We start from the raw sequence: 27604 nt of genomic DNA, 5'->3' as shown, positions 1-27604 counted from the left end.
ATATCAAACGTTATACATTTATAGTTTATAAGCCCGGAATTGGTGCCCGCATCCACAACCGCGCTCGCACTAGTAGCGACAACATGACAATCTCGGATGTACCCATGTATCCACATGTATTGGGAAATCAGACACGGGTCTCAGCAACTCGGCTGAGCCAACCACCCAAGCGCCAGATTAGATAGGCGGACAACAGGCATGCACAATCCAAACGTCTACCTGCCTAGTAATCAGTAGCGACAGTCTAGCCTCATGGTTGCTTCTGTAGAACACAGCCAGCGCAGAGTGCAGGATGCATCTTTTGTCCGTCTCACAGACCGCACAACTCTGTCTTGCCTCTTTTTTTTTTCCCCCTCCCCCGCGGCCCCCCTTCCCTTCCTTGCCTTTGCTTTCAGGGCTGCCGCTTACCTCACGCTGTTGTCCTGCTCAATCACACCCGTCTATCAGAACTTCTCTATACCTCCTCTCTGTCTCTCTCTCTTTCCCTCTCAACCTCGCACGCCATACTCCAACAAACATACCACACACATACGCCCGACCTCACGCTGCCGTATCGAATTGGGCCCAAGACACACTTCTTTTCGGCCCTGCCTTTCTTGGTCGCGCAGCTTCATTCCTCCCGCCTTGCTCTTTCCCATCCTCCGGATCTCACCACGTTACACGCGTGCTGTATGTGACGAGTGATGCGATAAACCACCAACACAGCGCCGCGAGTTCCACTGCCGTTTTGATTCCAGTTCGCATTCCGCCCGGTCGCCACATCATCAAAAGCATGACCTAGCCGCACCGATATTTTGTCTTTCTTTGCCCGCGCGCCCACACACGCATACACACACACACGCGCGCGCGCGCGTGCGAGCGTCATTCTTCCCCTCCTCAACCCGACGCTCCTTGATCTGTTGCTGCGAGCATTTCCCTCTATCCGGCGACCAGACGCCCATCGACATCGCCGTTCGTCACTGTTGCCACACCCGTGAACATTAAGCGCCACCCAACTTATCCACCCGCCCTCGTTTACCTCTGCCGAACCGTCATTGTTCACCACGCTTTCGTCCACACCGCAGCAGCCATCAGCCCCTTCATCTCTCGCGACCGCATAGGCATCCTTCGGTACCCTCTGGGCCTCTCTCGCCCTTGTCCTCGGGAATGACATGGCTCTACGCCCTCCTGCGACGTCCCGGCGACAATGACGAGGAATGAGGCGGGCATTCGCTTCAGCTCTCTCACGAGCACCAGCACTGACAGCACCCTCAGCCGATCCCCAGCCACGGTGAGACCTCCCAACAACACGTCGCCGGTATCGCGCAAGTCGTCCACGTCTATGCGCCTCAAGACGGAGGTCAATGGATCCCTCGCAGAGAAGTGAGTGTCATGTTTCCTGTATGCGTTTTGCCTCGTCGTGTTCCGCCCTGGTCCACCTACCCCCCCGGTGCCTATACCCGTACCCGTACCCATGCCCATACCATACCCGTCCCCAGTCGATCAAGCAGTTGTCAAATCATCCACACAACACACAAGCCCTGAATCGAAACTCCAGTCAGGTCAGCCCAGGCCAGTCCCCCCCCCCCCTTCCCCAACCCACAACAGAAGCCCTTCCCTAGGCACGCTAGTTCTTGACCCCAGTCCAATTTGCCTTGGGTTGGGTGAGAGGGTCCTTCTGAGGTCTCCTTATAACCCATTATTCGTGGGAAGTGTGTGAGATGGATGAGTTGAGTGGTGAGGCGGCCCCGGTCATCACCTTTCTTACCCACTGTCCCCTGCCCCGTTGGCCCGTTGTTTTAGTGTCTACGGAGTAGTGTCTGGTGGTGTCTGATCTGGCTGGCCTGGCTCTGTCCCGCACTCATCTCTGTTGCGTGCCGTCCCCGAAACTCAGTTCCCCTGCGGCGAGACGCAAGTGGTGTGGCTTGTGCCCTTTTCTTTTTCCTTTTCCTCCCCACCCCCCTCCCTACCTTGTTGCTGCCCTCGTTGGTTTGCTCTGCCTGGTTTGTCTGCCGCCCTGTTGTCGCTGGCTGATGCTACCGGGTAGCTCCTTCTGTTGCCTTCTCTAGCTCGCGTTGTGAGGTACACATGTGCGTGCACCTTACCCTGTACCTACCTCACAGCAATAGCACGCACTCCTCCCCTTCCCCCATTCTCCGCATTCACATTCATTACTTCCATTCCACCATTTCGTCCCCTCCAATTGAAGGGGCCGGCGACTTTAAGCCATCAAGCCTCACGTCTGCGTACCTTACCTGAATCCGAACCTGCACCCCTCTCTCATCCAATCCTATCTACCCCTGCCCAAGGGAAGCTTTGTGATTGTCGTCGCTTCGTTAGTGGAGCTCTTCGCTGTTTTCGATCCCTCTAGTTGGTCCCAAGCGGCTTTCAGCTCAGGCTGTCTCATTCCTCCTCTCTACTCCGAGAACCTTCTCTTCTTTCCCCCTCTCAAGAGGTATCCTTTTTATTATTCTTCTTGTTATTATGATTTTGATCTTGATTCATTGACGAATGCACCCATAACTGACTGTGGTTCCTGCGTTCCACCCCCCCCTCTAGACCATTCATCAGTGATTTGAGCCCAGTCGAGCCGCCCTCATCCATCTTCGCCTCTGCGCCGCGTGGAGCTTTGTCACCAGTAGCACCCAAGCCGAACTCCAATGTCTCGCCCCTTCGCGATCACCGCCTGAGCGACTTTGCCAACTACCGTCGAGACCTGGCCGTCCTTGAGACATCCGCTGGCCGTCTGCCCTCTATCCAGCACAATCCTCCAACGGCCACCCTATCTTCAACCTCTCAAGTCGCTCCCTGGATGTCGCCCTCCAACGGCGGTGCCACCGCATCCACCCCCCACCAGACGACCTTCTACAATGATTCGAGCGATAACCTGTCTGTCGCGTCCCAGCTCTCGCCAGGCTTTCGTCCCCCGACACACAGGATCGCGCCCCAATCCTCTGGCAGCCAGGACTCGCCCGATGTAGCCTACTTTGCAGACGAGCGGCGCCCTTCGCTGGCGAGCATAACAACGCTGAGCAGCCAGGGTTCCAAGACGAGCATTCGAAGAGGTGGGTTGCAAAAGCTACAGGGTTTCTTTGGCGAGGAATTTCCTGGCCGCGATGGATCGGAAAGTAGTTTGCATTCCAGTTCCGGTAGGGACCGTTCGCGTTCCTACAGCCACAGTCGCCCTACCAGAGACCGCAACTACTCCAACGCAACCGATCATGCACGCGACCGCGAGGGTTCGCCTTCCTCCTCCAGGCCTAGGACGCCTGTGCCGGCCCCCGAAGTAGTGCCCTTTCTTTATCAGGAAGCCGACGTGAGTCTGACCCTCCCTCTCCAATGAATCCCGTCATCAAACATTTCTTCCTGCGCATCCATCCATTTTACCCCCCCCCCCCCCAAATATCCGCTAATCCGCACCCTTGGCGCCACTATCTCGCATCCGGGAACTGCGCCGCATTAGCCCATCACCTTATCTTATCTCTGTTATTGCCCTTTCGTTCACCCGTCCCGTCATGCCTCGAGTCAAGACTGCTAAACGTGCTTCAAGGATATTGCCAGGTTCGGCGAGGCCCCAGTTCGAGACATTTTGAGCGGCCCCGACCGCGAACGTTACATGAACAACGAAAATCCCAACAACTCGCAAAACCCACCAAAGACTTCCTCATCAAACCGCTCTGGCCATTCAATCGTGCATCTCCCCGGCCACCATCACCGCCACAACAGGAGCATCGACGATGGCAAGGCTCTTCGACCAACTGTAAGTAGGGAAGATTCGCAAGCGAGCTTGCAAGTGCAGAATTCCCGAGAACGAGGCGCTTCCGCTGCCACCGTCATGTACGGCTCCAATCGATCCCGTGCAGAGAGCCCAACTCCGAGCGGCGGTTATTTCAGCTCGAGGCACGGCACCATCGACGGCTCGATATCGCCCGGGAGCCAGCATCAGCAGCCCCAGCCGCAGCAGCAACAGCAGCACCACCACTCGAAAAGAAATCTGTTGCATCGCCTGCGGCGGAATAAGGATAAAGATGACGGGTCCTCTAGACTGCGCGAGTTGCCTGGGTCTACCAGGTCCTTGGCCACGAAGCCATCGCGACCTGAATTTGCCAGACCCGAAATGTCGCCATCAACCTTCCCGCTTACGCTCTCAGGTACCGAGCCTGGCCCGGACCAAGACCCTCGACTGGCCGCCTACAACCAGCGGAACCAGCCACAGGTGCAGACGTTCAACAACAGATTCCCCTTCTCCAAGAGCAAAGGACGACAGCACCGACCGACAGAGGCACAAGACGAGCAGATCGGGCCGACAGACAGGCAGCCAGGTGGTTTCGGCACTGTCTTCCACTTGGACACCAATCTGAGCGACATGGAGGGCATTCTCACGAAACCACCGCCACTGACACCAATGGACCATGCCTTCATCGCGAGTATCGTCGATCCCGAAAAAGTCGAACCCCCTCCTGTCCCCGCGAAGCCCGATGCCATACCTGGGCCCAATGGTTCTTGGAACGCGCCCGACAGCTGGGCTGTTCGCCGTAATACTGAAGATACTACGTACCAGGCGCCCGACATCGACGACGTTGGCAGCCCCCCTCGCCCAGAGGAGAAGATGACACCTTATTGCATCCGAATCTTTAGATCAGACGGAACGTTCGCGACCCTTTCCATGGCTCTTGACGCCAGCGTCACCGACGTCATATCCCAGCTCATCAAGAAGACATACGCGACGGACGGTTTGGAAAACTACCACATAATCCTCAAGAAGCACGATCTGGTCCGCGTGCTTTCTGTTGCTGAGCGACCGCTGTTGATGCAAAAAAGACTGCTGCAACAGATTGGCTACGAAGAGCGGGACCGCATCGAGGACGTAGGTCGAGAGGACAACAGCTATCTGTGCCGGTTCATGTTCCTTTCCTCGCGAGAAAGCGACTTCCACTCGGTTACGAATGATCTCGGCCTCGGACGCATTCAAAAGTTCAATCACGTTGACCTCTCCGGCCGTAATCTCATTACCATTCCGATATCGCTTTACTCCAGAGCGTCTGAAATCATCTCGCTTAACCTCTCCCGCAACCTGTCTCTCGATCTTCCTCGCGACTTCATTCAGTCGTGCCAAAACTTGAGAGACATCAAGTTTAACAACAACGAAGCCCGAAGGCTACCCCCAAGCCTGGGCAAGGCGGCAAAGCTTACCTACCTCGATGTTTCAAACAACAGAGTCGACCAGCTGGACCATGCTGAGCTGCATGGGCTGCATGGCATCCTGAAGCTCAACATCGCCAACAACCGTCTCAAGGCTCTTCCGCAGTACTTTGGTGCCTACAAGGCTCTTCGGAACCTCAACATTTCTTCCAATTTCCTGGACAAGTTTCCGCTTTTCCTCTGCGACGTTGAGAGTTTGGTGGAGCTGGATCTCAGTTTCAATTCCATCAGCAGCCTGCCTGACCAGATTGGAAGATTGAGAAACCTGGAGAAGTTTGTCATCACCAACAACAGACTGTCAAACTCCCTGCCGGATTCCTTCGCCGAGCTATCCGGCCTTCGAGAGTTGGACATCAAGTACAACGCTATCACGAGTATCAACATCATCTCCCTGCTGCCGAAGCTCGAAATCCTCTCGGCCGACCACAACAGCATTTCTCAGTTTATCGGCAGCTTTGAGAGGATAAGAAGCTTGAAGCTGAACTCGAACCCGATCACAAAGTTTGAGATCATCGAGCCTGTCTTGACGTTGAAGATGCTCAACCTGTCCCACTGTCAATTGGCGAGTATTGACGAGACCTTTAACATGATGTTGAACTTGGAACGTCTCGTGTTGGACAAGAACTACTTCGTCTCTCTACCACAACAAATCGGAAACTTGAGCAAGCTGGAGCACTTCAGCATCGCAAACAACAACGTGGCAGAATTGCCCACATCGATAGGGTGTCTGACTGAGCTTCGCGTGTTGGATGTGCGGAGGAACAACATTAGAAAACTGCCGATGGAACTGTGGTGGGCCAACAAGCTCGAGACCCTGAACGCGTCCTCCAACATCCTTGAAAACTTCCCGAAGCCGGCCTCGAGGCAGCCGCGGCCGGCAGGCGAGGAAGCGCAAACACCGGCGCCTGTCAACAAGCCGAATCCCATGGAACGCATAGTACAATCCCCTCTCGAGGAGTCTCAGGATGTTTCCAGGAGGCCAAGCCAAAACTCGTCCTCAACCTTGCTGAGTGTTGGACCTTCGCCTGTGCCTGGCAGCGCCGACAGGAAGAGCTCTGTCGTATCGGTCTACGGCAAAGGCGGTCGTAAAACCTCAGTGGTGTCTAGGTCAGCATCACAAGGCGCCGTCCCGCCATTACCCCCCTCTGCAACCGCCAGGAAGGACTCGAGTCTGTCGTCGCGGCTTTACACAACGTTTGCGGGATCCTTGCGCCACCTCTACTTGGCAGAGAACAAGCTCGACGACGAAGTCTTTGACCAGATCACTATGCTCACCGAGCTACGTGTCCTCAATCTATCGTGGAATTACATTAACGATATGCCTCAACGATCGATCAAGAGCTGGCCACAGATGGTGGAGCTCTACTTGTCTGGTAACGAACTGACGACCCTACCGGCCGACGATCTAGAAGACGCCAGTTTGTTGCAGGTGTTACACATCAACGGAAATAAGTTCACCAACCTGCCAGCCGACATATCCAGGGCTAAGAAACTGGCAGTTTTGGACTGCGGCAGCAATTACCTGAAGTACAACATTTGTAACGTCCCGTACGACTGGAACTGGAATCTCAACCCGAACCTGAGGTATCTCAACCTCTCGGGCAACAAGCGCTTGGAGATAAAACAGACAGTCACGGGCCCGACAATTCCGAACCGTGAATCGCTGGCCGACTTCAACAGGCTCTTGAACCTTAGAGTTCTAGGTCTCATGGATGTCACCCTTACACAGCCCACCATTCCGGATCAAAGTGAGGATCGTCGTGTGCGCACGTCCGGGTCTTTGGCGGGTCACCTTCCCTATGGTATGGCCGACACGTTGGGCAAGAATGAGCATCTGTCGACTATCGATCTTGTGGTGCCTCGTTACAACTCTTCGGAGACCGAGACCCTGCTGGGCCTGTTCGACGGTCAAGCGCTATCGAGCGGCGGCTCTAAGATTGCCAAGTACCTACACGAGAACTTCGGCCACATCTTCACCATGGAATTGAAGGCTCTCAAGACGCGGCTCAACGAAACACCCGTGGATGCTCTAAGACGCGCCTTCTTGTCCCTGAATAAAGACTTGGTTACCATTGCTATCCAACACACCGAGGAGCGTTCGCAAAAGACGCATAGGGGCTCTGCGACACCCGTTGTGTTGAGCAAGGAAGACCTGAACTCTGGTGGGGTTGCGACTGTTGTCTATCTCCAAAACCAAGAACTCTACGTCGCCAATGTGGGAGATGCTCAAGCCATGCTCATTCAGACCGACGGGTCTCACAAGATTCTCACACGAAAGCATGACCCCGCAGAGCCCAGTGAGCGCCAACGTATTCGAGAGGCCGGCGGTTGGGTTTCTCGTAACGGCAGACTCAACGACCTTCTCGAGGTTTCGCGTGCTTTCGGCTACGTTGACCTGATGCCGGCAGTTCAGGCTTCGCCTTATGTCAGCAACTTTACGATTCGTGAGCAGGACGACATAATCCTGATCGCGACGAGGGAGTTCTGGGAGTACTTGGATCCCGCGCTGGTTGTTGACTTTGCGAGACAGGAGCGTGGTGATCTCATGAGGGCATCGCAAAAGCTACGAGACCTGGCCATTGCTTATGGCGCTACAAACAAGATTATGGTCATGATGATCAGCGTTGCCGATCTTAAGAGGAGGAGCGAGAGGTCAAGACTTCATCGAGGCCAGAGCATGTCGCTGTATCCTTCTGGCGTTCCCGACGACCTCCAGCAACCTCTACGCAGAGGCAAGAGGAACAAGGGCGATGTCCTCGACTCCACGCTGCAGCGTCTTGAAGCCGAGATCCCAGCGCCCACGGGCAACGTGTCGATCGCCTTCACTGACATCAAGAATTCGACAACTCTCTGGGAGATGTATCCGGCTGCCATGAGATCTGCCATCAAACTGCATAACGAGGTCATGCGTCGGCAACTCCGAAGGATTGGTGGATATGAGGTCAAGACTGAAGGTGACGCGTTCATGGTATCGTTTCCGACGGCCACGTCAGCGCTGCTCTGGTGTTTTGCCGTCCAGATGTCGCTGCTGGATGTTAATTGGCCCTCCGAGGTCCTGAATTCCGTTTCATGTCAGCCATTGTACGACAAGGACAATGCCCTGATCTTCAAGGGTCTCTCTGTGCGCATGGGTATTCATTATGGCGAAGCCGTCAGCGAGATGGACCCCGTGACAAGGCGTATGGATTACTTTGGACCGATGGTCAACAAAGCCTCGCGTATCTCCTCCGTCGCCGATGGAGGTCAGATCACTGTTTCATCCGACTTTATTTCGGAAATACAGCGTTGTTTGGAGAACTACCAGGACACGGACAGGAACGGGTCTACTGGGTCTGAGGACACGTTCGACGACGACCAGGGCTTCGCTTCTTCGATCCGCAAGGACCTACGCTCTCTTAGTTCGCAGGGCTTCGAGGTCAAAGAAATGGGCGAGAAGAAGCTCAAGGGTCTTGAAAACCCCAAAGTCGTGTACTCGCTGTACCCACATGCTCTTGCAGGCCGTATCGAGCACCACCAACAACACGAGCAACGCACTGAGGTCGACAAGCCCGCGATCCTTCAGGCGGGCAGCGAGCTGGCTTTTGACACCGAGTCTATCTGGGCTTTGTGGCGTGTCAGCTTGAGGTTAGAGATGTTGTGCAGTTCGCTCGAGAACGTGTCCGGCCAGGGCCTGCAACCACCGGAAACAGAGTTACTGGAGAGGATGAAGCACCGTGGAGGTGAAGTCACGGAGAGGTTTCTGCTCAACTTTATGGAACACCAAGTGAGCAGAATAGAGGTAAGTTTCCTTAGCTCTGGGGTGCAAGGAAGGCATTTACTAACACAAGAGTTCAGACCTGCGTCACGACCCTGTCACTACGTCATATCGCTATCGGCAATGCACCCTTGGAACAGCTTCAGGACATGCGAGGTTCTATGAGCGACATTCTCGACCAAGTTGCCAAACAGATGAGCGAGCTGGCAAGATACAAGGCACTATACGGCGAGCTGGACGAATCCGAAGACGGAAGCGAAACGGAATGAAAGCGGTGTGGCGAGCGTTCATTCATGATTCTCATGCGACGGCATCACATATATAGTATACCTATGACGCGAGACAGCATCTCGTCAACATCAACAACCCCCGGATACCCGTTTCTTTTGGAGAGGGAACACGGCGCTCTTGTATACTTATTCCATTCCTGTATCATGCGATTACGACGACACCCAAAAAGTTCTAGCGAGCAGCCGTTTGGCGGCTGCTTCCTGTATTTCACTGGTTCAGGAGAGGGGGTTTTGGCTCACTTTGGGGAATGATGAGTAGCTGCGCGTGACGGTTTTTGGAGGCGCGTTGGATGCGCGATGCATGCAATGGCCTTTTCTGGTTCTGTCGGAAGGAGAGCTAGGCGGCGACAGCCGGGACTGCCTGTGTTGGATTGAATGAAAACCAAAAAAGTCGTTGTGCTACGAATTCGATGTTTTTTGTTCAAAGGCGGGTGGCGGTTACGGCCGCGCGATGAAAGCGAGAAACAAAGTCACGCTCTGGTAGGCTCGCAGTAGGATAGTGTCTGCTTGTTTTATTACCTGATCCGGAGCACATTGCGCGGCGTATTGAACGATTCAATCCGTATTTCAACTGCCATGCCTCATGTCCCATGGCCTCTTGCTGAAGTGAGCTCTATCTAAAGGTTGTATTAACGTGATGTCAATGTTGCCATGACCGGAGTTATGTGGCAAAGCTTGCCTTGATTTATTTAGCAAGTCCTTATTTAATACACGAACGGCATACTTTTCCAGCGAGTTACTCTGAGCCCGAGTGTTGTAACGTACTTGAAAATTTTCCACACTGTTACTGAGAGACGACCCGGACACCGGCGCCGGCGTCTTTGGTCCGTTTCAGGATCCGGATCCGTGGTTCCATGCGCGGCCCAACCCACCAGCCGCCCGTTAATCCCCGGACTAGCCCACGCACCCGCTTGACTACCAAACCTCTTCCTAGGACCCTTGGCTCCCCTTCCTCCTCGTCGCCGCCATCAGATGGGGACTTGGACCCGGGTCGTAGGATTTCGACGCCGGCATAGCCCTGCACGATGCCGACCGTCTCCCATTGGCCGCCCCTGACGGAGGCCGGGTCTTCGGCGAGGACGTAGTCGAAGCGGGACCAGAATGCAGGATCGGCGAGGACGGCCTTGTCCTCGGTCTTGTCGAACGTGAGGATCGGCGAGGACGTCATCGTCGAGGCTGAGGTGCCGTCATGTAGGGCGGACTCCAGGGCGCGGGCATGCGGGTTCTTGGGCAGGCCGACGAGGTTCTGATTGAAGAGGGTGACGCCCGTCATGCAGCTGAGGACATCGGTGTGGACGGAGGTGACGGCGCCACCGCTGCCCGAGGAGTCGGAGACGACCAGGGCGTGCAGCTGACGGAGTGCGTCGCCGCCGGGGTAGTTTAGGGAAGAGAGGAGAAGCATGCCCGTTGAGGCGGCGAGGGAGGCAAGAACGCTGAGCACGAGGGCGGCCGAGGCCAGGGCGTAGAGCGGAGACTTGGAGCGGCGAGCGAATATCAGGTTTGCGCCCTGGGCTGCTGCGGCGGTCAGGGGCGGGACGGCGTAGAAGATGAAGCGGGCTTCTTTATGTGGTTGGAGGGAGTAGATGGCAACAAAGAGGAGGGGGGGCACCACGAGGCCAGCTGCTGTGCGGGATGTTGCTGGGTGAAAGAGGGCCAACGGGACTAGGAGGAAGGCCAGGGGATTGACGAGCAAGCGCGGCAATGCCGAAGAGAAGTAGTAGTGCCAGGGGGAGACGCCCCAGTTGGACGAAGAGCCAAGAATGGCGTTGTAGTAGAAACCCCAGAGCTCCGGCCAGAGCGGCTTCTGCCAGAAATATGAGTCGAGGGGCACGGAGACAGCGACGGCAACGGCGAAGGAGATGAGAAAGGGGCGGACAAGGTGGAGAATCGTGGTTTGGTGCGTGGCGAGAAGGTAGAGGCCTGTGGTTGCGAGGAGGACGGCGACTTCGGAGCGGAAGATTGCGGCAGCGAAGACAAGGAGGGAGATCGCGACGCGGAGGCGCGCGGAGCGGGACTTGGGAGATGTGGAAGGGAATGGAAGCAGGTTTGCTGCGGCAAGTGTTGCTGGGCAGTGTCAGTCCTTTGGATCTATTATTCGAGGGGAGGCTGAGGGCTCAGGTTGGGGGGGGGGGGGGGGGGGGGGGGCACTCACTCAAGCCGAAGGCAAACATGTTGGGCAACGTCCTCGAAGCATAGAACACGACATGAAACTGGCTGACTAGCAACATAACCCACCATCTCATCACATTCGAGCCCAGCCCTTTATTCAGGCTGCTTGCAAACACCAGCAGCGCGGCAGCGTTAGCAAACCCCAGGAGGGCGCGGACGATAAGCTGGGCGTGGTGGAAGCCGAAGAGGTTGACAACAGGGCCACCAAGGCCGGCGAGGAGTACAGGGCCGATAAATGTACGCGGAACGGCCCCGGGGAAGTCAAAGTGGTCGTAGGTGGCGCGCAAGCGAGCTGCCACGTCGTGAGTGGGCGTGCCGTAGACGAGCACGTCATGGGCGGCCTGGATGTTGAAGGATTCCTCGACTTTCGTGTCCGGGACGAGAATAAGGTGAATTGTTATGAGAGTAGGGATAAGACCCAGGAGGGCGACATCTGGAGTTTGTTAGTGTGGGAGGTTTACCAAAGACTATTAGGACCGAGAGGGTGTGCGTTGTGAGATAGTTACCTAGGAGCTTCATTGTGAATGGGTGAGTAAAGGGTCCGAAGGGGGGAGCAGAGATGTGTCGCAAAGGGAAAAGGAGTCTCTGATGTTTAATCTCATTGCTGAAGGACGAACATAAATGCGAACAGAAGAGAAGCAATGGGCAGGCCGCGAGGTTGTGAAACAATTTGCCCTGTGCTTTCTCACCTTTTCATTTTGAGATCTTCACGACTTTCGTCTTTGGATTCAGAGCAGGTGTAAGCTGGCGTCTCGTGCCTGCCAATGCCATTGAGAAAGTGAGCTCTGAGCGAGCGTCCGTGCACGGCCCCAGCTCGCTCACAGCAATGCTGATCTTACTCAGTAGTCAGTCTACACCACTCCCTCAGAGAGCTAGTGGACACAGTGACAGGTAGTGCCTCAATGCAGGGATCCTCGGAACGGATCAACGTCCCCCTCCAAAGCTCTGGACAGAACAACACATCCCTCCATCCAACCGGTCACTATCACCACCTGGCTCCCAATCCCTGGCGCTTCGTTCTTATAACCTCAGCCCAACCCAGCGGAAGGAGACGCTACGCCTCGATCCAACTCAGCAGACCAAATACCAGCTCCCCCGATAGTGGGCGACCGGAAGCCAACGGAACCGTCAAGATGTACATCATAGGGAACTTCCTCTACAGTCCGTCTTCCCTCTTCGTACGAATCTCGCAAGCTTTCCACGATACTAACACCTCCCTTCCTAGTCGCCGTCCTCCTTATCAACGCCATTGCCATCCTCTCTGAAGACCGCTTCCTCGCGCGTAGTACGGGCCCCTCTTCCCTCGCCCTCTCCCACCCGCTTACTTATCCCCTGAATCTACGACCTCGAGGCGCATAGCGGACCCGGTATTTGGTGCAGGAACAAAGCCCGGCTAACAACGGCAAAATAAATAGTCAACCTCTCCCCCTCTTCCTACGACCCGAGCTTTGGCGCAAGCACCGACGCCAGTGTCAAGGCGAAGATCATTAACCTGATCGCCAGCGTACGGACTCTCATGAGAAGTACGAACCCCTCCAGAGAGCGCGCGCAACCTGTCTGCGCTCCTATTTCCCCCGACTTTCGTGCTGATAGTACTTCACGCAGTACCGTTGATCGGGATCAACACCATCATCATCTTGTACGAACTCATCCTCGGCTAAAAACCCAGAGGCAAAGACGGGGAAAGGATGACGATAGCTGCATCTTCACTTATTTTTGGGGTTTTTGTCGAAAAATGGATCAGACACATGGCTTATAGCACTTTTTCCACCGCATGGCATCATGGTAATGAAACGGCGTTGAGGGGGGGTAAGCGGGCGCGGTTTGGGTTTGTCGGCTGGGCATCAGTTGTCCAAGTGTACAATTCACTGGCAGCGATCGATTATCGTCAAAATCTTGGGCGGGGATAATGCTTCAACTATTCCGAACTGATTCCTGGCTCTCCCGAAAGCACATCGGCTCTCGATATTTATCATCTGTCATCGGCGGCGTCTTGTGCTATTGTACAGCCCGACAAGATGCCGGAGGGAAAGTAACGCTCGAGATGCCATCATCGCACATATCCCCCTATGCCATCAGTAAGTGAAAAAAAAAAAAAATTTATCCAAGCAAACCACACCATGCTCGGGTATCTGCTTGCGCCAAGAGTCGTCTCCCCCACCCCCAAAGTTCTTCGTGTACCCAATGATGGTGATTCGTGCCGGTTTTTCTTGGCCATGTACTGCGCCAATCGCGCAAAACGACATCTCGACCCCCCTCCCCCTCCTTTTTCTGAATGTATGTACTGCAATATATCACAATGGAGCCATCGGAAAAATCCATGAAAACGTCATTTGTCGCTTCATGAAAGCAAGTTGCCGCTCTTCTTCCTGCCAAGATTGAAACTGAACCGCTCCTTCAACTCCTTGGGCTTATCTGGCTGGTTTGGTGATCCATCGGAGCCGTTGTGACCATTTTCTGATGGTTGGCGCGATTCGCCCTTGTCTTTATCCTTGCTCAGGAACCCAAAACTCTTCCTGCTCATCGACTTACTTGCCCGGCTCGACCGATTGAGGAACCCGCCTGGACTTGACGAGTCCTTCTTCTTGGTATCGTCCGGTGCTGATTTCTTACTGGCCTCAATTGCTTTGTGCAGGTCGTCCTGTTCTCGCTGATAGGCATCCCTCTCCCGGGCCATACTCTCCCTTTCTTGCTTCTCCTTCTGTTTCGCCTTCTCCTTTTCAGCTTGCTTCCGGGCCTTATCCGCAGCTTCCTGTTCCTTCTTCTCGCGCTTCTTGTCATCTTTGGACTTGTCCGTCTTCGCCGCCGTGTTGGACCTGGCAATACTAGCAGGAATCGTAGGAACAGGAGGAGCGGCACGCTTCTCGTACGCTGGAAGCAGTTTTTCTGGCGGCGGAGCTTCCACCTTACCCGGGGCGGTTTGTGCATGCGCGAGGCTCGGAAGCGGCTCCTGTTCGTCTGTTTGACTGACGGGCTGCGTGAACTGTTTCGAAAGCGGGGCTGTGCCATTCGTGCCATTTGTGCCGTTTGGCTGACCGTTCTCATGAGCAACGTTGGCAGCTTCACTGGCGATCTTGACTTCCTCCAGCCCCTCGGCCTCCATCTCAGCTTGCACCTTTTCGAAAGTGGTTTCCTGGTAGAACAAAACGTAGGCGCAAGCCATTCCAGGCTTGTCGCCGAAAAAATTGCGAACAAAATGCTTGTCAACCGGCTCTACCATCTCATCGTCAAAGAGAACCCAGCCCCGGTCTTTAGTCTTGATTACCGAGACGTAATGGCCGTGGTAGGCGTTTCCGCCAATGTGAACGACGACGGCGTATAGTTCATAGAGCCGGTCGGGGTCTTCTGCGTCATCGGTGGTATTGAACATGCGCAGGTGATATGGGTACACGACCCTGTGGAAGAGCTTCTGCAGTCGACTGTAGTCCTCAGTGTATTTGAATCGCTTTAAATGCAGTGCGAGAACCTTCGGTAGCCGCTTAATCTTCATTCGCTTTTCGGCCTCCTGAAGTCCGCCGCAATGGTCGCAATGAAACTTGTTACGCTCACACAACATCTCCTCGGCCGAGAATTTGCGCAGGCAAGACGTTACCGACGAATGTTCCTCCAAGTCGATGGACAAGTCCAGGAATGTTTCATCTCGTTGCGAAGCGGTTTCGCAAGTGAGGCACTTCGTTTCTGACGTCAAGACACCTTCGAAGATGTCATGCACCCAGCCAGTTCCCGGCGAACCCATCCCGTTTGGTGACCGGTTCATGAGGTTCGCTGCCCCAAGAGCGTTCTCCACGGACTGGATCAGGCCATCTTTCGTCTCAGCCTCTCGCTCCTGAACTCGTTTGGCGTTTGCCTCGACATTGGATATCACGTCGTTGAGGACGAGACCGTAGAATTCGTGGGCATCCTGATGCATCGAGTTTCGGAACATCTCGTTGTCTCGCTTGAAGATTTCCAAGAACCGCTGTGGGCTTAGCACGCCCGTCCTCGTGTTGCTTTCAATGAGTGCTTGGAAAATATCCTTGAGCCCTGTGAATGTACACTCTTCCATGCCGTACGCGGACGGGTTTTCTTGCGCCAACTCCAGAATCGGACCCTTGATCATGGCCTGCTTCTTCTTGTATTCTGGGGAATCAGGCTTATCTTCTGGGCGTATTGCTGGCGCGCCAGGAGGGACCATTCCCGCGGCTATGGCCTGCCTGCGCCTCGTCGACTCCGAGGCACTAAGGCCCTTCTGTTTCGCACCAGGGGTGTTCGGGGGCTCTTTTGCGACGGGCGGCCGGATCGTCACGTTCACCTTCGGTCGGGTTCCGTTCGGGGTATCGGTAGGTGAGAGTAGCGGATACTTGATGACATGGTCACGGAAGGATTCCGAGTAGAATAATGCTTGAACGATCGAGTTGCAGTAGCTGCGGCGGAGACAGTCAGTGAGTGAGAGCAAACGGCGGCGACGAAGCTGCGTACCAGGTATTTCCAAACTATAGGGCCGATTAGTACTCGTTGTCTCGGGAAAGAGGGTGGTAGGCCGGGTGGGGCTTTGAGGACTTACATTCTCGAGGCCAAAGAACTTGTCGGTGCCATCTTCCCTCAACGGACCGGCATTCTGCAACATCTTCTCCAGGGGAGTGAGCTCTGGTGCTGGCTCTTCCTTGACCTTCTTGTTCGGCGCATCTTTGCTGGTGGGGCTCGATGTTGTCTTGAGTACCGTGATCACTGTCAGCAATGACGTCGCGGAGATAGTAGCAGGAGGACGGAGACGAGAAGCGAGTAATATCAGACGCTACGTTCAGGGGATGTGATTGAGGGTTGACGAGGGAGCGAACGTACGTTTCCCGCACCCTTGAGTTTGTTGAAGAAGCCTGCCATGTTGGCGACTTCTCTCCGATCCGTTTATGAATAGAAGCCGCGGTCAATTCTCGTCGGGTAGTATCGGCGCGAGACAAGCTCGCGAAGGCCGGTCAGAGAAAGCAAAGACTACCATGCGATAGGCAATTGGGCTCGCGATGAATGATATAATATCGAGGGGAGTGCGGGGAGAGGTGATGTCGTGTATTGGAGCGAATTCGGGCGATGCGCGTGGTTGTGGCACCGATCAGTATGGGTCGTGCTCTCGGGAATTCGGCCGAAGTTGGCGGTTGGTCTGTGGAGGAAGGATGGAGAGAGGACGGAGAGATGTCAGGGGAGATTGAAAGCGGACGGTGGTTGAGGCGGCAGCATTTGCCAGGACGCAGAGATGGGACCGGGCCGTGTTGGCTAGCAGTGAGAAAGAGGAGACAGCGATGTGGGAGAAGACGGGGAAGGATGAGGAAAGTAACAAGAGGTGTAACAGCCGGGCCACAACACGCACACGCACACGCACACGCACACGCACACAGATAGAGAGGGAGGGAGGGATTGGGACTCTCAGGACTTGGGGTCCTGGGGTTGATGGGCGCAAATAGCAAGGAGCAGGCAGGACGGGAGGCGAGCTTGTGGGTTGGAAAGCAAAGACGAGACAGGATTGGACAGATGGAGAAGTAGAACGCGACAGCGACAGACAGCGACAGACTCGGTAGGCGAACCTACTTAGGTACTGTACTGTGTGTAGTGTACGGGGAAGTACATACCTAGGTAAGTGGTAGGTAGGTAGGCAGGTAGGTCATTTGGGGCACTTGGGGATGGCAGGCTGCTAGGTAGTGGTGGGACCAACGACGAGGGGTGTTCCACCCAGGCAACCCACAAGCTGACAGTGCCAGTGGAGGGAAGGTGGAGGGAAGGTGGAAGGAATCGAAGGGTTGCAGGGACACAGAACGGACCTAGTACTACCACGGAGCGAGTGCAAGGCTAGGCAGTCCAGACATGGGATTCCCGACCAGGGGGGTTGTTGCATGGAGGCTGGAGCGAATGTGCCCCCCCTGGTGTGTCCTTCCCCTCCTCGTCGGTGCGTTTGGGGGAATGGTTGAGGTTTAACAGAGTCCTAGTTAGAGGATGACAAAGTGATGATGAAATGAGGGAAGAAAGAGGTGACGGGACAGAGCAGGGCAGGGCAGTACATGACAAAAGCTGGCTAGGGAGTCTTGGCGCTAGGTAGTGCCTGTTCGTTCTCTTCCAAAACACATGGCCGCGGAGATAACGGGTGACATGGCCGTATCTCGACACTCACCTTCCATGCTGGGTTGCTCAACGTTGCGATGTAGTGAGATGTCGGATCGGGTGCGAAGGCGAAGCTAGGGCACTGAGTGTGCCTGGCAGCAAGCAGTTCCCGGCAACAGCGACAACCGCATTGGAGTGAGTGGATTGGTGGTCTGGTCTGGTCTGGTCTGGTCAGGTACGGAGTAGTGTACACACCTACCCAGGTTAGGTAGGTAGTGTGCACCTTGGTCTTCGTACGGTTGGAATGATCGAGTGTCAAACAGAAGTAGCGTCCAAGAAAAAGAGATAAAAAAAAAGAATTAATAACCAACTACACTAACACTATCTACCTACGACCAGAAGCTCTGCAGGACGCCGGCACGACGTGTCACCTGGCCCTGGCATACCCGTATAGTGTATCCGTACGGAGGTGGCAGTCTACCTACTTCTCCATCCCGTGTTCCACGATAGGGCGAGGCGTTCTGTAAAGACTGGATCATGTCTCAGTCAGAAGCCATCCCGTAACCTCTCGAAGCCAAGCAGTTTCCGAAGGACGGAATCTCATTCAGTGGCCATCCAAAATGAGTGTCTGCCCTATACTAAGGACGTCCCGCAAACTGTTGCTGTTAGTACTCCGAGTATCTATAGTACAATCAAGTGGCTCTCTCTGCTCCAAGCCGCCTTTCCTACCCTGCTCCACCCACCACCAACATCAGGGCACGGAGCACATTATCGACAGCCTGCCATGCGAGCCACCCCTCACTCTCTCGTCTCTCCGCACTCTTACCCGCAGAGAACACCACGCCCTGGGTCGTAAGTACGTACACTGTACTGCACCTTTCTGCTACCTACCTACCTTACCAATGTACAATGGTACCCTGCCACCCTGTACGTACCTGTACCTAGTAGCGTAACAGACAGACCAGGTGCGGCAGGTCCCTGTCGATTCGTTCAGCCAGCCAGTCTCCTTCCAGCTTCCCACCCAAGGTAGGAGTGGGAGCAAGACTAGTCCCAAGCACTCGGGTGACAACAAAGAAGAAAAAAACAGGATACCTTTTTCCCACCACAACCACCACCAAAAGGCATTCTAATGCTCTCTGTCACCCGAGTGCCAAATCAGGTCCGACCCTTGGAAAGTGGTAGGTAGGTATGTACTGTACTTGAGCCAGAAGATGCAGTAGCGGGTCAAGGCATCATCAGAACTGTGCACACAGTCGGAGCTGCTTCGTCTTTTTGTCTCGCCCAACTGTTTATCACCGAGGTTCCAAGCCTGCATCCTAAACTACATTCATCCACATCGCCGTTGGTTAGATCCCGACACTGACCTAGGTAGTGCACGTACGCTACTGCCTCTAGAGGCTGTTTCAATGGAACAGCGGCCATCTGTGGCCCAACGACATTCGCAGATTTATTACGGATATGCTCGCTTGATACGCTCTTTGGCTTTGGCTTTCCACATCAACGGGTCTCGAAACCAGGATAAGTCTCAACAACAACAGACGACCGCCCGTCAGATTCGCCATGGCCGCCTCCTTCTTTTTCCTTTTCTTCTTCTCCTTCTCCTCCTCCCCCGCCACTCTCGTGTCTGAGCGCTTGTGGCGCCCTGCGGCACAGCAGCACCCGAAGTTCCTCAAGCACTATCCGTACGTGGGGGCCGAACGTCGTTCGGCTTGGCTGCCAGAAATGTCCAAAACAGACGGTCCCGAGAACACGCGATTCGGGTGCGGCCACAGCCACGCTGTGCTGTGTTAATGTACCCGTCATATCCCCGCATGTCTCCGGGATCGTGTGGTCATCATGGGCGTCTGGAACTTTACCTAACTTTTCGTTCCCAATGTCCAAACTCCCAGAATCCAAGGGTCACCGGGCAATCCGTCTCTCAATCAATCGTTGCTAATCAGTCAGTCGGTCGCCATACCTTCCTTCCTGCGCAATAACCCTAGCCGCCGCCCTATATCACCAAGGTCAGCACGACACCCAGGCCTACGCACACTGAACACCCAACAGGCTCGGCGGGATGACGATGAGACGGGCGCCGTCCAGAACAAGCACTCTGCGACCTCTCCTTGACACGGTCAACAATCTTGGCTTGGGCACTGGAACCCCGAAATCCACGTTCCGCCTTGTCTATTTTTTCCCTATCACCCGTTTCCCTTCTCGAGGGTGTGTCCCACAACCGTGCATCTCGTACCAGGGCCCCTCCTCAGACGGACATGGTCCCCTTCTCTTGTGAGTTGCAACTCGACGCAACGTAACGCAACCTAAACCCGCCTTACCTGAAAATGGCAGATTTGCTGCAGCAAGGATGGGTAAGTCATCCGTCAACAAGCGGCTGGCCCGTCAGGTCAGACCGAGCTAAGCCAGGCCACCCTATTACCTGCAACCGCTTACTATGTAGGCAGGCCTCTCCGCTCTGTTGGATCCCTCGGTGGTGCGGTGCGGCCACCCCCAAAGGAAATTGTTGCATCGCCGCTGGTAGGAGAAGACCAACCGCCTGACGCTACTGGTGCGATTTCGTGTCTGGCTACCTATGGCGGCCTAGTTGCTGCCTTCATCCACGCTGCTGGACCCAAGCCCATTCGCCGACTCACTTACCGTTCTTATTCGGTTCATCTTATGACTAAGGTACAGATACCAGACACAAGGCGGTCCCTCCGACAAGCCGAGTCTCTTTGCAAACACAGCAGTGGAGAGGGGCTCTGTCGATCTGGTGCTGCTTGCCTCCCCTTGTCCCAGTACCTACCACCTACCTAGGTATGTTAGGTACTCCCACCAGGCTGGGGGAACGCTACTTGTAACCCAGCCAGCATCTATGCGGGGGATATCCGCTTGACACCGATGAGGTACCAATCACCACTCCGCGCATTCAATTCATTGCTGCACCTCTGTCTCATCCATGTCCGATCAAAACCACTTTCTTCATGGCTCGTCCTCAGCGCTCAGAGCCTATGGCGAACCCTCCCCTCCTCACTGACTCCGCCGACAAACAAGTTTCGTTGATGGGAGAGAGCAGTCAGTGCCTATCCGAATGCCCCGCGCTTCAATTCCACTAGACAGTTTTCATCTTTTTGCGCCATCTTCGGGAAACAAAGACCGAACACCCTCACATTCGTCTGTTCGGGCTATCGTCGTTGTGCCTCGCTCGTGGCGCTCCTTGGCTTACTTGATCGCACATCTTAGCCAGGCCACGCCCACTAGAACTAGCCTCTCCCAATGGGACAACCGACTGGTGGGTGCCACCGCCCTCCTTCACCGCATGATTCGTTCATTGCCGCCTCGTGGTAGGTCAGCATCCTCCACGCGCCTCCTTGCCGGCCCGATTCCCACGAACTTCTGGAAGAAGTGGCGTCATGCCCTGCATTCCTCGGTGCCGCTTCCCCCACTGCCGCCTAAGCACCAGGTGGTGTGCTATGACGAAATGGCAACATGGCGTTGGCCTTTTCCCCGTCTTAATACGGAGTAGTGTACAGATGTAACGTCCCAAGGTTGATCAAGCAGTCTCTGGTCCAATGTAAAGAGAACAGGTACTGAGGTTTTACTTAACAATTTCCCCGAGTTCTTGTCTTTCGGGGGTGGCAGAAGTGCTGTCTGGAATCAGAATGCCGTTGTCTGCGTGAGCGAGGTTCGGACGGCTCTGCTGTCATGAAGTTGGAAGGTTGGAGGGGGGCGCCGGCGTGCGGAACCGCCCAGTGCCCGCATTCGAGGCTAACATTCTCTAGTGCGACGGGGTTGTACGGCACGCGTGATGTCGACCATAAGCGCCATGTCCAAAACTGCCTTTCCGTATCTTCACTAGGTATTGGTGACCTTGAGACAAATCCAAACCTGAAGCTTAACTTTTCTGGGCCCGGCTGGGGATTCTACTTTGTAATGGGGTTGGCGCAGATACAACGTCCTCCTAAGCGGTCCAGTCAAGCAGGATATGGTGCGTGCTGGGAGATTTAACACGCGGACAGTTTGAGCACTGCGTAGGTGCCGTCATCCGTATTATTATTATTTTTTGTCCAACGCTACAGATATTGAGTCCGTCGGCGCACACTACCTCCTCCCCCCCCTTTTCCCCTCCGACTGCTCAGTCTTGGTGCATCTCAGATATTCGAGGGAATGGACAGAGGGGATGGCTATAAAGAATGCGTACGCGGCTGTACTCAGCGACAGTTCTCGGCGGCGGCGGGAGCTAGAGTCCCGTCCGTTGTTAAGCGCCTTGACCACTAGGCTAGCAAAACTACGTGAAACTACGCCACTGGATCGTTGCTCTATAAGTAAATCAGGGTCGGCATCGGTACGCTATCGCTCGTGTTACCTCTCTCCTTCGCTTCTCGCTTCCCGACCATTTTCTTCTTACCCAGTGTTTCCTGGGCGAAGGAGACGGCAACGACAGCAGGTGTTGTCACTTGATGGGGTTCTAGACCTTCCAAAGGAGTGAACCAGCCACTGTCAAGATTCAATATGCTTCGACATGCCTAGAGCGTAGACGGTCAGGATAAGTTCTAACGGCCAAGGAGACTCATGTTCGGATCAAGAATGGCACATAAACCCCCCATCATCTACTGATGATTCTGGTCTCCCCCATCCCATTGCGAACAACCCAAACCTACGTGCTGTGTTCACCTCCCGCGGAATCAATACTCTTCTCTCGCTCTATTTCTTCTCGGCCGGGGGGGCAGCTCCTCCGGTGGTCGGGAAGCCCATGAAGATCTTGAAGTAGTCCTGCTCAAAGCTGTCAGTCGCCGAATCTCCCTTCGAAAAGATGAATTCTCAACAAGCATTAACTCACGTAGATCATCCACTGGAGGCCGGTCAGGGTGCCGATCATAACGATACGGACGGGAAGACCGTTCCAGAGGCCGCCAAAGCCAATGTCCTTGTAGATACGTCCAATGGCAGCGCCGAACGCTTCGCCCTGCTGGCGATTCGCGTTGAGCTTGCTGACCATGACGTCGGCCGGGTGGGAGACAATGGCGCAGAGGATACCCGCGAGGTAGCCGCCGACGAAGGAAACGCCCGTCTGTGCGGCTTTGCTATAGTCGCTCTTCTGTCCGGGGAGGCGATGGTAGATCATCTCGACGATGGTCTCGAAGGAGGCGAACTTCATCATGGTGTAGGGGATCTGGCGGCCCCAGAGGGGATACAGCCCCTTATACAAGCCGGCCACGCCCTCCTTGGCCGTTACCTTGCTGAAGCCATCGAGGGTGCCCTTGTAGGGGGAGGGGATGCCGCCCTGCATCCGGACCTTGACGGCCTCGAAGGGGCAAAGGGCGATGTCAGCTAGGAACTCGGCCGAGGCCGATGCGGAGAGGAAGAGGAGCGTTTTGTACTTTTCGGCGTTCTCGGGGCCTGCAAGGACAGAATACTGTCGCTTGAAGTACTCATAGCTTAGGGTAGGTTAGTACATGTGTATGCCGAAGAACGAGTCCTTATTTGCTCGGCACTCCTGCATTGGATCACTTACAAGCCGTATTTGCACGCGCCTTGGGCCGAGTAACCCCAGAATGTTGGACCCCAGCCGGTCATGATTCCGCGGAGGCCCTCCGATCTGAAGATCTTGCCCCAGGCCTGGAAGTTCCCCGTGTACAGTTTGCTGTCCACCTGTCTCCTAACCTTGACGAGGTCAAGTGGCGTCACGGCAGTGTGAGTAAGCCCCTGTTACGTGATTAGCCAGTCGTATCCTCCGCAACATGTTTCGAACGGACAGGCAACTTACGCAGGCCAAGAGACCGCCAACGGTGCAGGCGGCATAGTACTTGCCCGAATACAGCTCGATCTTGCCACCGGCGGCAGACTGGGCTTTCGCGCTCGCCTTGTCGAACTCGGCGGCAGCTTCAGCGCTGAGCTGCTTGGCTTTGCCCTTGACATCGTCGACGGTGGAGAAGGCGCCGTAGAGCTCCGGGCGAGCTTGGTAGCGCGAGGGCTGCTGTCGGCGGTGGAGGGTAGCTCCGGCATCCTCGGCGCCGTAAAAGGGTGAAGAGAGACAACCCTTGAGGGCATCGGTTCGCGGGTAGAGGAACGACATGGCCGGGACGCTGCTTCGTCGGGGCCGATTGGGGGATTGAGATAGGTCAAAGTATTCTAATCCAAGCGTCAGATCGAGACCCTGGCGTTGATGATGGACAATTGAATCCGTGGGATTTGGGTCGGAAGGTGAGCCGAGTGCACAATTGAGTTTCGCAACGATGCCTGGAGCTCGAAGACGGGCACGGCGCAGTAGCAAGATTCCTTTGCGACGACGACTAGTCGAGGAGGAAACCAGTGACGAGAAGTTCTCTCGACGCGGTGAGGTAAGGAGCTGAGGGTATGCTCTAGCTTGGAAGGATCAAGGTGGATGTCACGCGATACGAACAACCGTTTCCGGCGCAAGAACGAGATACTCTTGAGGCTGAACTTACACTTCTCAAAGGACGGAAGCAGAGGAGCGAAGCTCACGAAATGAAGCAGACTAGGGGAATGGGGAAAAGAGGTCGCAGATTTGCGTGTCACACACTGATTGACAACGGAAAGAGAGGTTGGAGTATGCGATGTCATGAAAGCAGGTTTATTGTCTCATGCATGCTATTATGGGAAGGCGCCCCGAGCAGTGACTGGACGGGAAGCTTAGGAACGACGGTGTGGATGGGATGGTCAAAAGGGGGTTGTCTTCCTGAGGTCTCCGATACTTCGTATCACCTAGAGACGTCGTCCAGGCCGTCGCAGCCTCAGCGCGCGGAAGTACTTGAGATGCAGGAGTGACATCACTGGAAGCACAAGGTCCAGAGTGGAAGCTGGAGTGGAGAACTTTGCCGATAAGCAGCACCAAAGGATTCCGTGTTGTTATCGAGGAACGGGTCCTGGCTTATTGCCGCCCGTGTCCCGGATTTAACGGCGAACAAGCACTTAAGACCAGTAAATGGACGTACCTATGTACATATGTAAAAGGAGCCTGAGCTGTCCAACGTCTCAGGGCCGGTCGGTCAACATAGTCATAGTCATAGTTCGCAGTATTGTTGTGGAATCTGAGCGTTAAGGATTACAGCATATCCAGAGGCCTCAGAGAAACGAGTCCCATGTCCTCCAGTCATTGCCAGTGCTGAAAATGTCGAGCTCTTACTGGGCCCTGCCATTTCCCTACCAGTGATCTTCAGTAGCCTCGTACCGCTGTGGAACCCCCCGCCTCCTCGGTGAAGGACCAGTTCGGCGCGCCGCTTAGTGAAACCTTGAGTACGAGGCGGGCCATGCCCCCGCCTGGCACTCAAGACACTCAGGTCCCTATGTCCCGCCAAATCTTTCAGCCCTGTCGACACCGCCCCCTCCAAGAAGAACCCTGAGATACATACACACGACAACCAAAAAAGGCCAGCCTTACAACGGACCCAAAACAATCCGCAACGTCCACAATGGCGGCTCTGGCTCCAAACTCGGCTGCGGCGGCGTCCACATCGCAGCCCAGCGACGCTTCCACCCCCTACGTCTCGAAATGGTCCTCTCGCTATCGCGGCGTACGTCCTCCTGTCCTTGACCGTCCTCTTTGTTTTCAATTACACGCCCCCTTCCCCCGAGGCCTGCCTGATACTGACATTCTCACCGTCCAGGCCACCGTAGAAGACCTTGACCCCCCGGCCGCCCTCTCCTTCACCCCAACCGACCCCATCTCCCACGCCCTCATGTCGGCCTTCGAGCGCGACTACACTCACTTGACCGTTGTCGATGCCCACCGCGCCCTTGTCGGCTACCTCTCCATCCCGCACCTCCAGGCTCTGCTCGACGCTGGCAAGGTCTCGCCCTCGGATCCGCTTTCCAAGGCTATGGTACGGTTCCAGCGCAAGGGGCGCAAGTACCGCGTCATCTCGATGCAGACTCCGCTGGAGGAGCTCGAGGCCTTCTTCGAGGGCGACGGCGTCGAGGGGAGGAAGAGTCACTTCGCTGTAATTACGGACGAGAAGAGGCGCTTCGTGCTAGGCGTCGCAACGGTGGAGGACTTGCAGGAGTTCGTCAAGAGGAGGCCGGCGTGAAAAAAGCGTTTTTGAGGAAAAGGGGGGATCCAATGACGGAGAAAACATGAGATTTGTCAGAGAAAGGGTCGTTTGATATCCAACAGTAGTAGCGGAATGGACCGAACACAGGTTACGCTATGGTGGAAGAAAGAAAATAGAAGCAAAAGTTGGGAGGTGGCTGCATCAACTCGGGCGTTGGCGGTTCGCGTGGAACGGAGGGAAAGGCATCGGAATCCCGACTACTAGAGGGGCAAGCGGCGATTCAACATTGCTCTGTTGTCACACACGACTGCACATAAATCATCACGCGTAAGGAATAGGCGTTTGAATCGGGTTAAACTGTTATTCGTGCTCTCAAAGTCTACTCTTGGTAGGGCATGTCGCCATCATGTGCGCGAAGGTATTGTTAGTCTCGTGTGTGTGTATGTGTATGTGTGTGTGTGTGTCTGTAAGAGCCATTGCTCTCGTTGCATGTAGTGTAGAACTCCAACCCATCCGCGTATAAGACAAACTGCCCCTTGGCCATTACATGCAGTACAATCCGGATCCAACGCAATTACTCTAGGCGACCCAGTCGTAGACGAGACGGATCTCGACTCTCTTGCCGCCCTTTTGGACGAGAATGTTGCGGGCGTGGCGTCTCTCGCCGTTGATGGTCTGGAAGCCCCAGACCTGAGTGGCGGTCCAGCCGTTGTCAATGCTCTCGACGTGACTGTATATGTGGCTCTTGCCGTCGGGGCCCACAGCCTCGCCTTCACCTTCGAGCCAGCCCTTTTTGAGAAACTCGTCCTCGATTTCGTCGAAGCTCATCCAGCTGCTCTGGCCGCGGACGCTGCCGAATAGCCAATCCGAGTGCTCGCGGAATTCGGAGTCGAGGCAGCGCTCCTCCGAGGTGCCCTTAAGACCACCCGTCGCGACTTGGTCAACGTCGATGTGGGTGACGGGCTCGGTGCCTTGGCTGGGAGGGGAAGGCGGGGCGGTGTACTGCTTGACAGTGAGGGTGATGGTAGCCAAGCCGATAGCCTTACGCGTCATCCAGCCAATACCCTGGAGGGCGAGGGCCGGCTCAGAAGAGTCAGAGAGGCTCTTGTTCTGGAAGATTGTTAGTATTCTGTCATTACCGTTCGCACCACAGCTAGCATGGCGTCAGGTCCTTTGGAGAGGGGGGGCTGCAGTTGAACGTACCATAACCCACTGGCCGGAGAGGTCGGCAATCGTCTTTGTTGCGGGGGCAGCCATTGTGTCACGATGTGAATATGTACGGTCTTATGGCCAGAACGGAGGGCAGAGAATATCTTTATAGCAGTTGTATTGCGGTAAAGTAGTCGATTGGGGAGAGGTGAAGCTTCACTTGGGTGGATTTGAAGGTTCGGTGGGTAGTGTGAGTGAAAGCAAAATGCTGAAACTCAGGCGGGGTAGATAGATAGATATAGGTCTAGGAAGGTAAAGAGAACATAAAGCTAAGAAGTCACTCAAGGCAGGCGCAACGTCAGTGTCAGGCAGGCACTTCCTTCCTGTATATATTTTATTTATGTGATGAAGAGTCACTTGTGTGACTGAGAGTGAGGACGTACGAATAAGAGGTACTGGGCTGGGCTGAAGAACTAAAAGGTGACGTGGGTTGAGCCTCGGGCCAAGAAGCGCCAAACCCGGCGGGGTATTCACACCTACCTCCCTAGCCAGGGGTAGCCACCACTGCCAGAAGTCAGGTACATACGAACTGTTAGAACTCAGGCAACCTTAAGGTCATTGGACAGGCCCGGTCCGGTGGGGAAAAGTTGGATTTTGAAGCCAAACTTCGGTTGCCGAAACATCGACAACGGTCTACCTAAGTAGGTAGCGGAATCAGAATCGTGGCTGCAGACAGCTAAAACGAAAAAAGAAGAAAAAAAGAAGAAGGTCAAGCTGCGATTGCTATGGCTCAGCCAACCAGATTAAGAGCAAAGAGCACTACGCCATCATGATGCTTCTTGTTTCGACCGAGGCTCAATACACCATCCATGGATGCCTCCCAACGTTGCCCAGGAATGCACGTGGGATTGCAGTCAGTCACTCCGTTACTACCCACACCCTCCTCACCCGGACTTACTACAGGTATGTACTTGTGTATACCACTCTCGTCACCAGTTCGATTCCTC

General features: G+C 55.0%; 9 protein-coding genes across 9 annotated transcripts; 5 read left to right on the top strand and 4 right to left on the bottom strand.

Moving 5' to 3' along the window:
• Nucleotides 1-1186: 1186 nt before the first annotated feature.
• On the top strand, nucleotides 1187-1366 carry GLRG_01703 (uncharacterized protein; the record flags this gene model as incomplete). Its single annotated transcript, XM_008092388.1, has 1 exon — nucleotides 1187-1366. The coding sequence occupies one exon, from the start codon at nucleotides 1187-1189 to the stop codon at nucleotides 1364-1366; it is 180 nt and encodes a 59-aa protein (XP_008090579.1).
• Nucleotides 1367-2550: 1184 nt separating this feature from the next.
• Nucleotides 2551-9204, top strand: GLRG_01702 (protein phosphatase 2C; the record flags this gene model as incomplete). Its single annotated transcript, XM_008092387.1, has 3 exons — nucleotides 2551-3295; nucleotides 3530-8959; nucleotides 9016-9204. Coding segments are annotated over 3 exons (6364 nt in total), but the record flags the coding sequence as incomplete, so codon positions are not given.
• An 805-nt stretch (nucleotides 9205-10009) lies between these two features.
• On the bottom strand, nucleotides 10010-11913 carry GLRG_01701 (Alg9-like mannosyltransferase; the record flags this gene model as incomplete). The annotated part of the gene is made up of 3 exons (XM_008092386.1): nucleotides 10010-11289; nucleotides 11378-11827; nucleotides 11901-11913. The coding sequence occupies 3 exons, from the start codon at nucleotides 11911-11913 to the stop codon at nucleotides 10010-10012; spliced, it is 1743 nt and encodes a 580-aa protein (XP_008090577.1).
• A 614-nt stretch (nucleotides 11914-12527) lies between these two features.
• GLRG_01700 (uncharacterized protein) lies at nucleotides 12528-13055 on the top strand (the record flags this gene model as incomplete). Its single annotated transcript, XM_008092385.1, has 4 exons — nucleotides 12528-12555; nucleotides 12620-12679; nucleotides 12810-12917; nucleotides 13000-13055. The coding sequence occupies 4 exons, from the start codon at nucleotides 12528-12530 to the stop codon at nucleotides 13053-13055; spliced, it is 252 nt and encodes an 83-aa protein (XP_008090576.1).
• A 680-nt stretch (nucleotides 13056-13735) lies between these two features.
• GLRG_01699 (ubiquitin carboxyl-terminal hydrolase) lies at nucleotides 13736-16254 on the bottom strand (the record flags this gene model as incomplete). The annotated part of the gene is made up of 4 exons (XM_008092384.1): nucleotides 13736-15797; nucleotides 15853-15866; nucleotides 15938-16084; nucleotides 16216-16254. 4 exons carry the CDS (start codon nucleotides 16252-16254, stop codon nucleotides 13736-13738), a joined length of 2262 nt encoding a protein of 753 aa, XP_008090575.1.
• Nucleotides 16255-19020: 2766 nt separating this feature from the next.
• GLRG_01698 (uncharacterized protein) lies at nucleotides 19021-19569 on the top strand (the record flags this gene model as incomplete). Its single annotated transcript, XM_008092383.1, has 2 exons — nucleotides 19021-19142; nucleotides 19401-19569. 2 exons carry the CDS (start codon nucleotides 19021-19023, stop codon nucleotides 19567-19569), a joined length of 291 nt encoding a protein of 96 aa, XP_008090574.1.
• Nucleotides 19570-22140: 2571 nt separating this feature from the next.
• GLRG_01697 (uncharacterized protein) lies at nucleotides 22141-23512 on the bottom strand (the record flags this gene model as incomplete). Its single annotated transcript, XM_008092382.1, has 4 exons — nucleotides 22141-22209; nucleotides 22277-22874; nucleotides 22952-23142; nucleotides 23204-23512. 4 exons carry the CDS (start codon nucleotides 23510-23512, stop codon nucleotides 22141-22143), a joined length of 1167 nt encoding a protein of 388 aa, XP_008090573.1.
• Nucleotides 23513-24869: 1357 nt separating this feature from the next.
• Nucleotides 24870-25484, top strand: GLRG_01696 (uncharacterized protein; the record flags this gene model as incomplete). The annotated part of the gene is made up of 2 exons (XM_008092381.1): nucleotides 24870-24971; nucleotides 25065-25484. 2 exons carry the CDS (start codon nucleotides 24870-24872, stop codon nucleotides 25482-25484), a joined length of 522 nt encoding a protein of 173 aa, XP_008090572.1.
• A 543-nt stretch (nucleotides 25485-26027) lies between these two features.
• Nucleotides 26028-26705, bottom strand: GLRG_01695 (uncharacterized protein; the record flags this gene model as incomplete). Its single annotated transcript, XM_008092380.1, has 2 exons — nucleotides 26028-26558; nucleotides 26652-26705. The coding sequence occupies 2 exons, from the start codon at nucleotides 26703-26705 to the stop codon at nucleotides 26028-26030; spliced, it is 585 nt and encodes a 194-aa protein (XP_008090571.1).
• Nucleotides 26706-27604: the final 899 nt, after the last annotated feature.

Source organism: Colletotrichum graminicola (genome assembly GCF_000149035.1).
Source record: "Colletotrichum graminicola M1.001 genomic scaffold supercont1.4, whole genome shotgun sequence".
Lineage (NCBI taxonomy): Eukaryota > Fungi > Ascomycota > Sordariomycetes > Glomerellales > Glomerellaceae > Colletotrichum > Colletotrichum graminicola.
The sequence above is the reverse complement of the archived record's forward strand: the minus strand, read 5'-3'. Positions and strand labels throughout refer to the sequence as shown.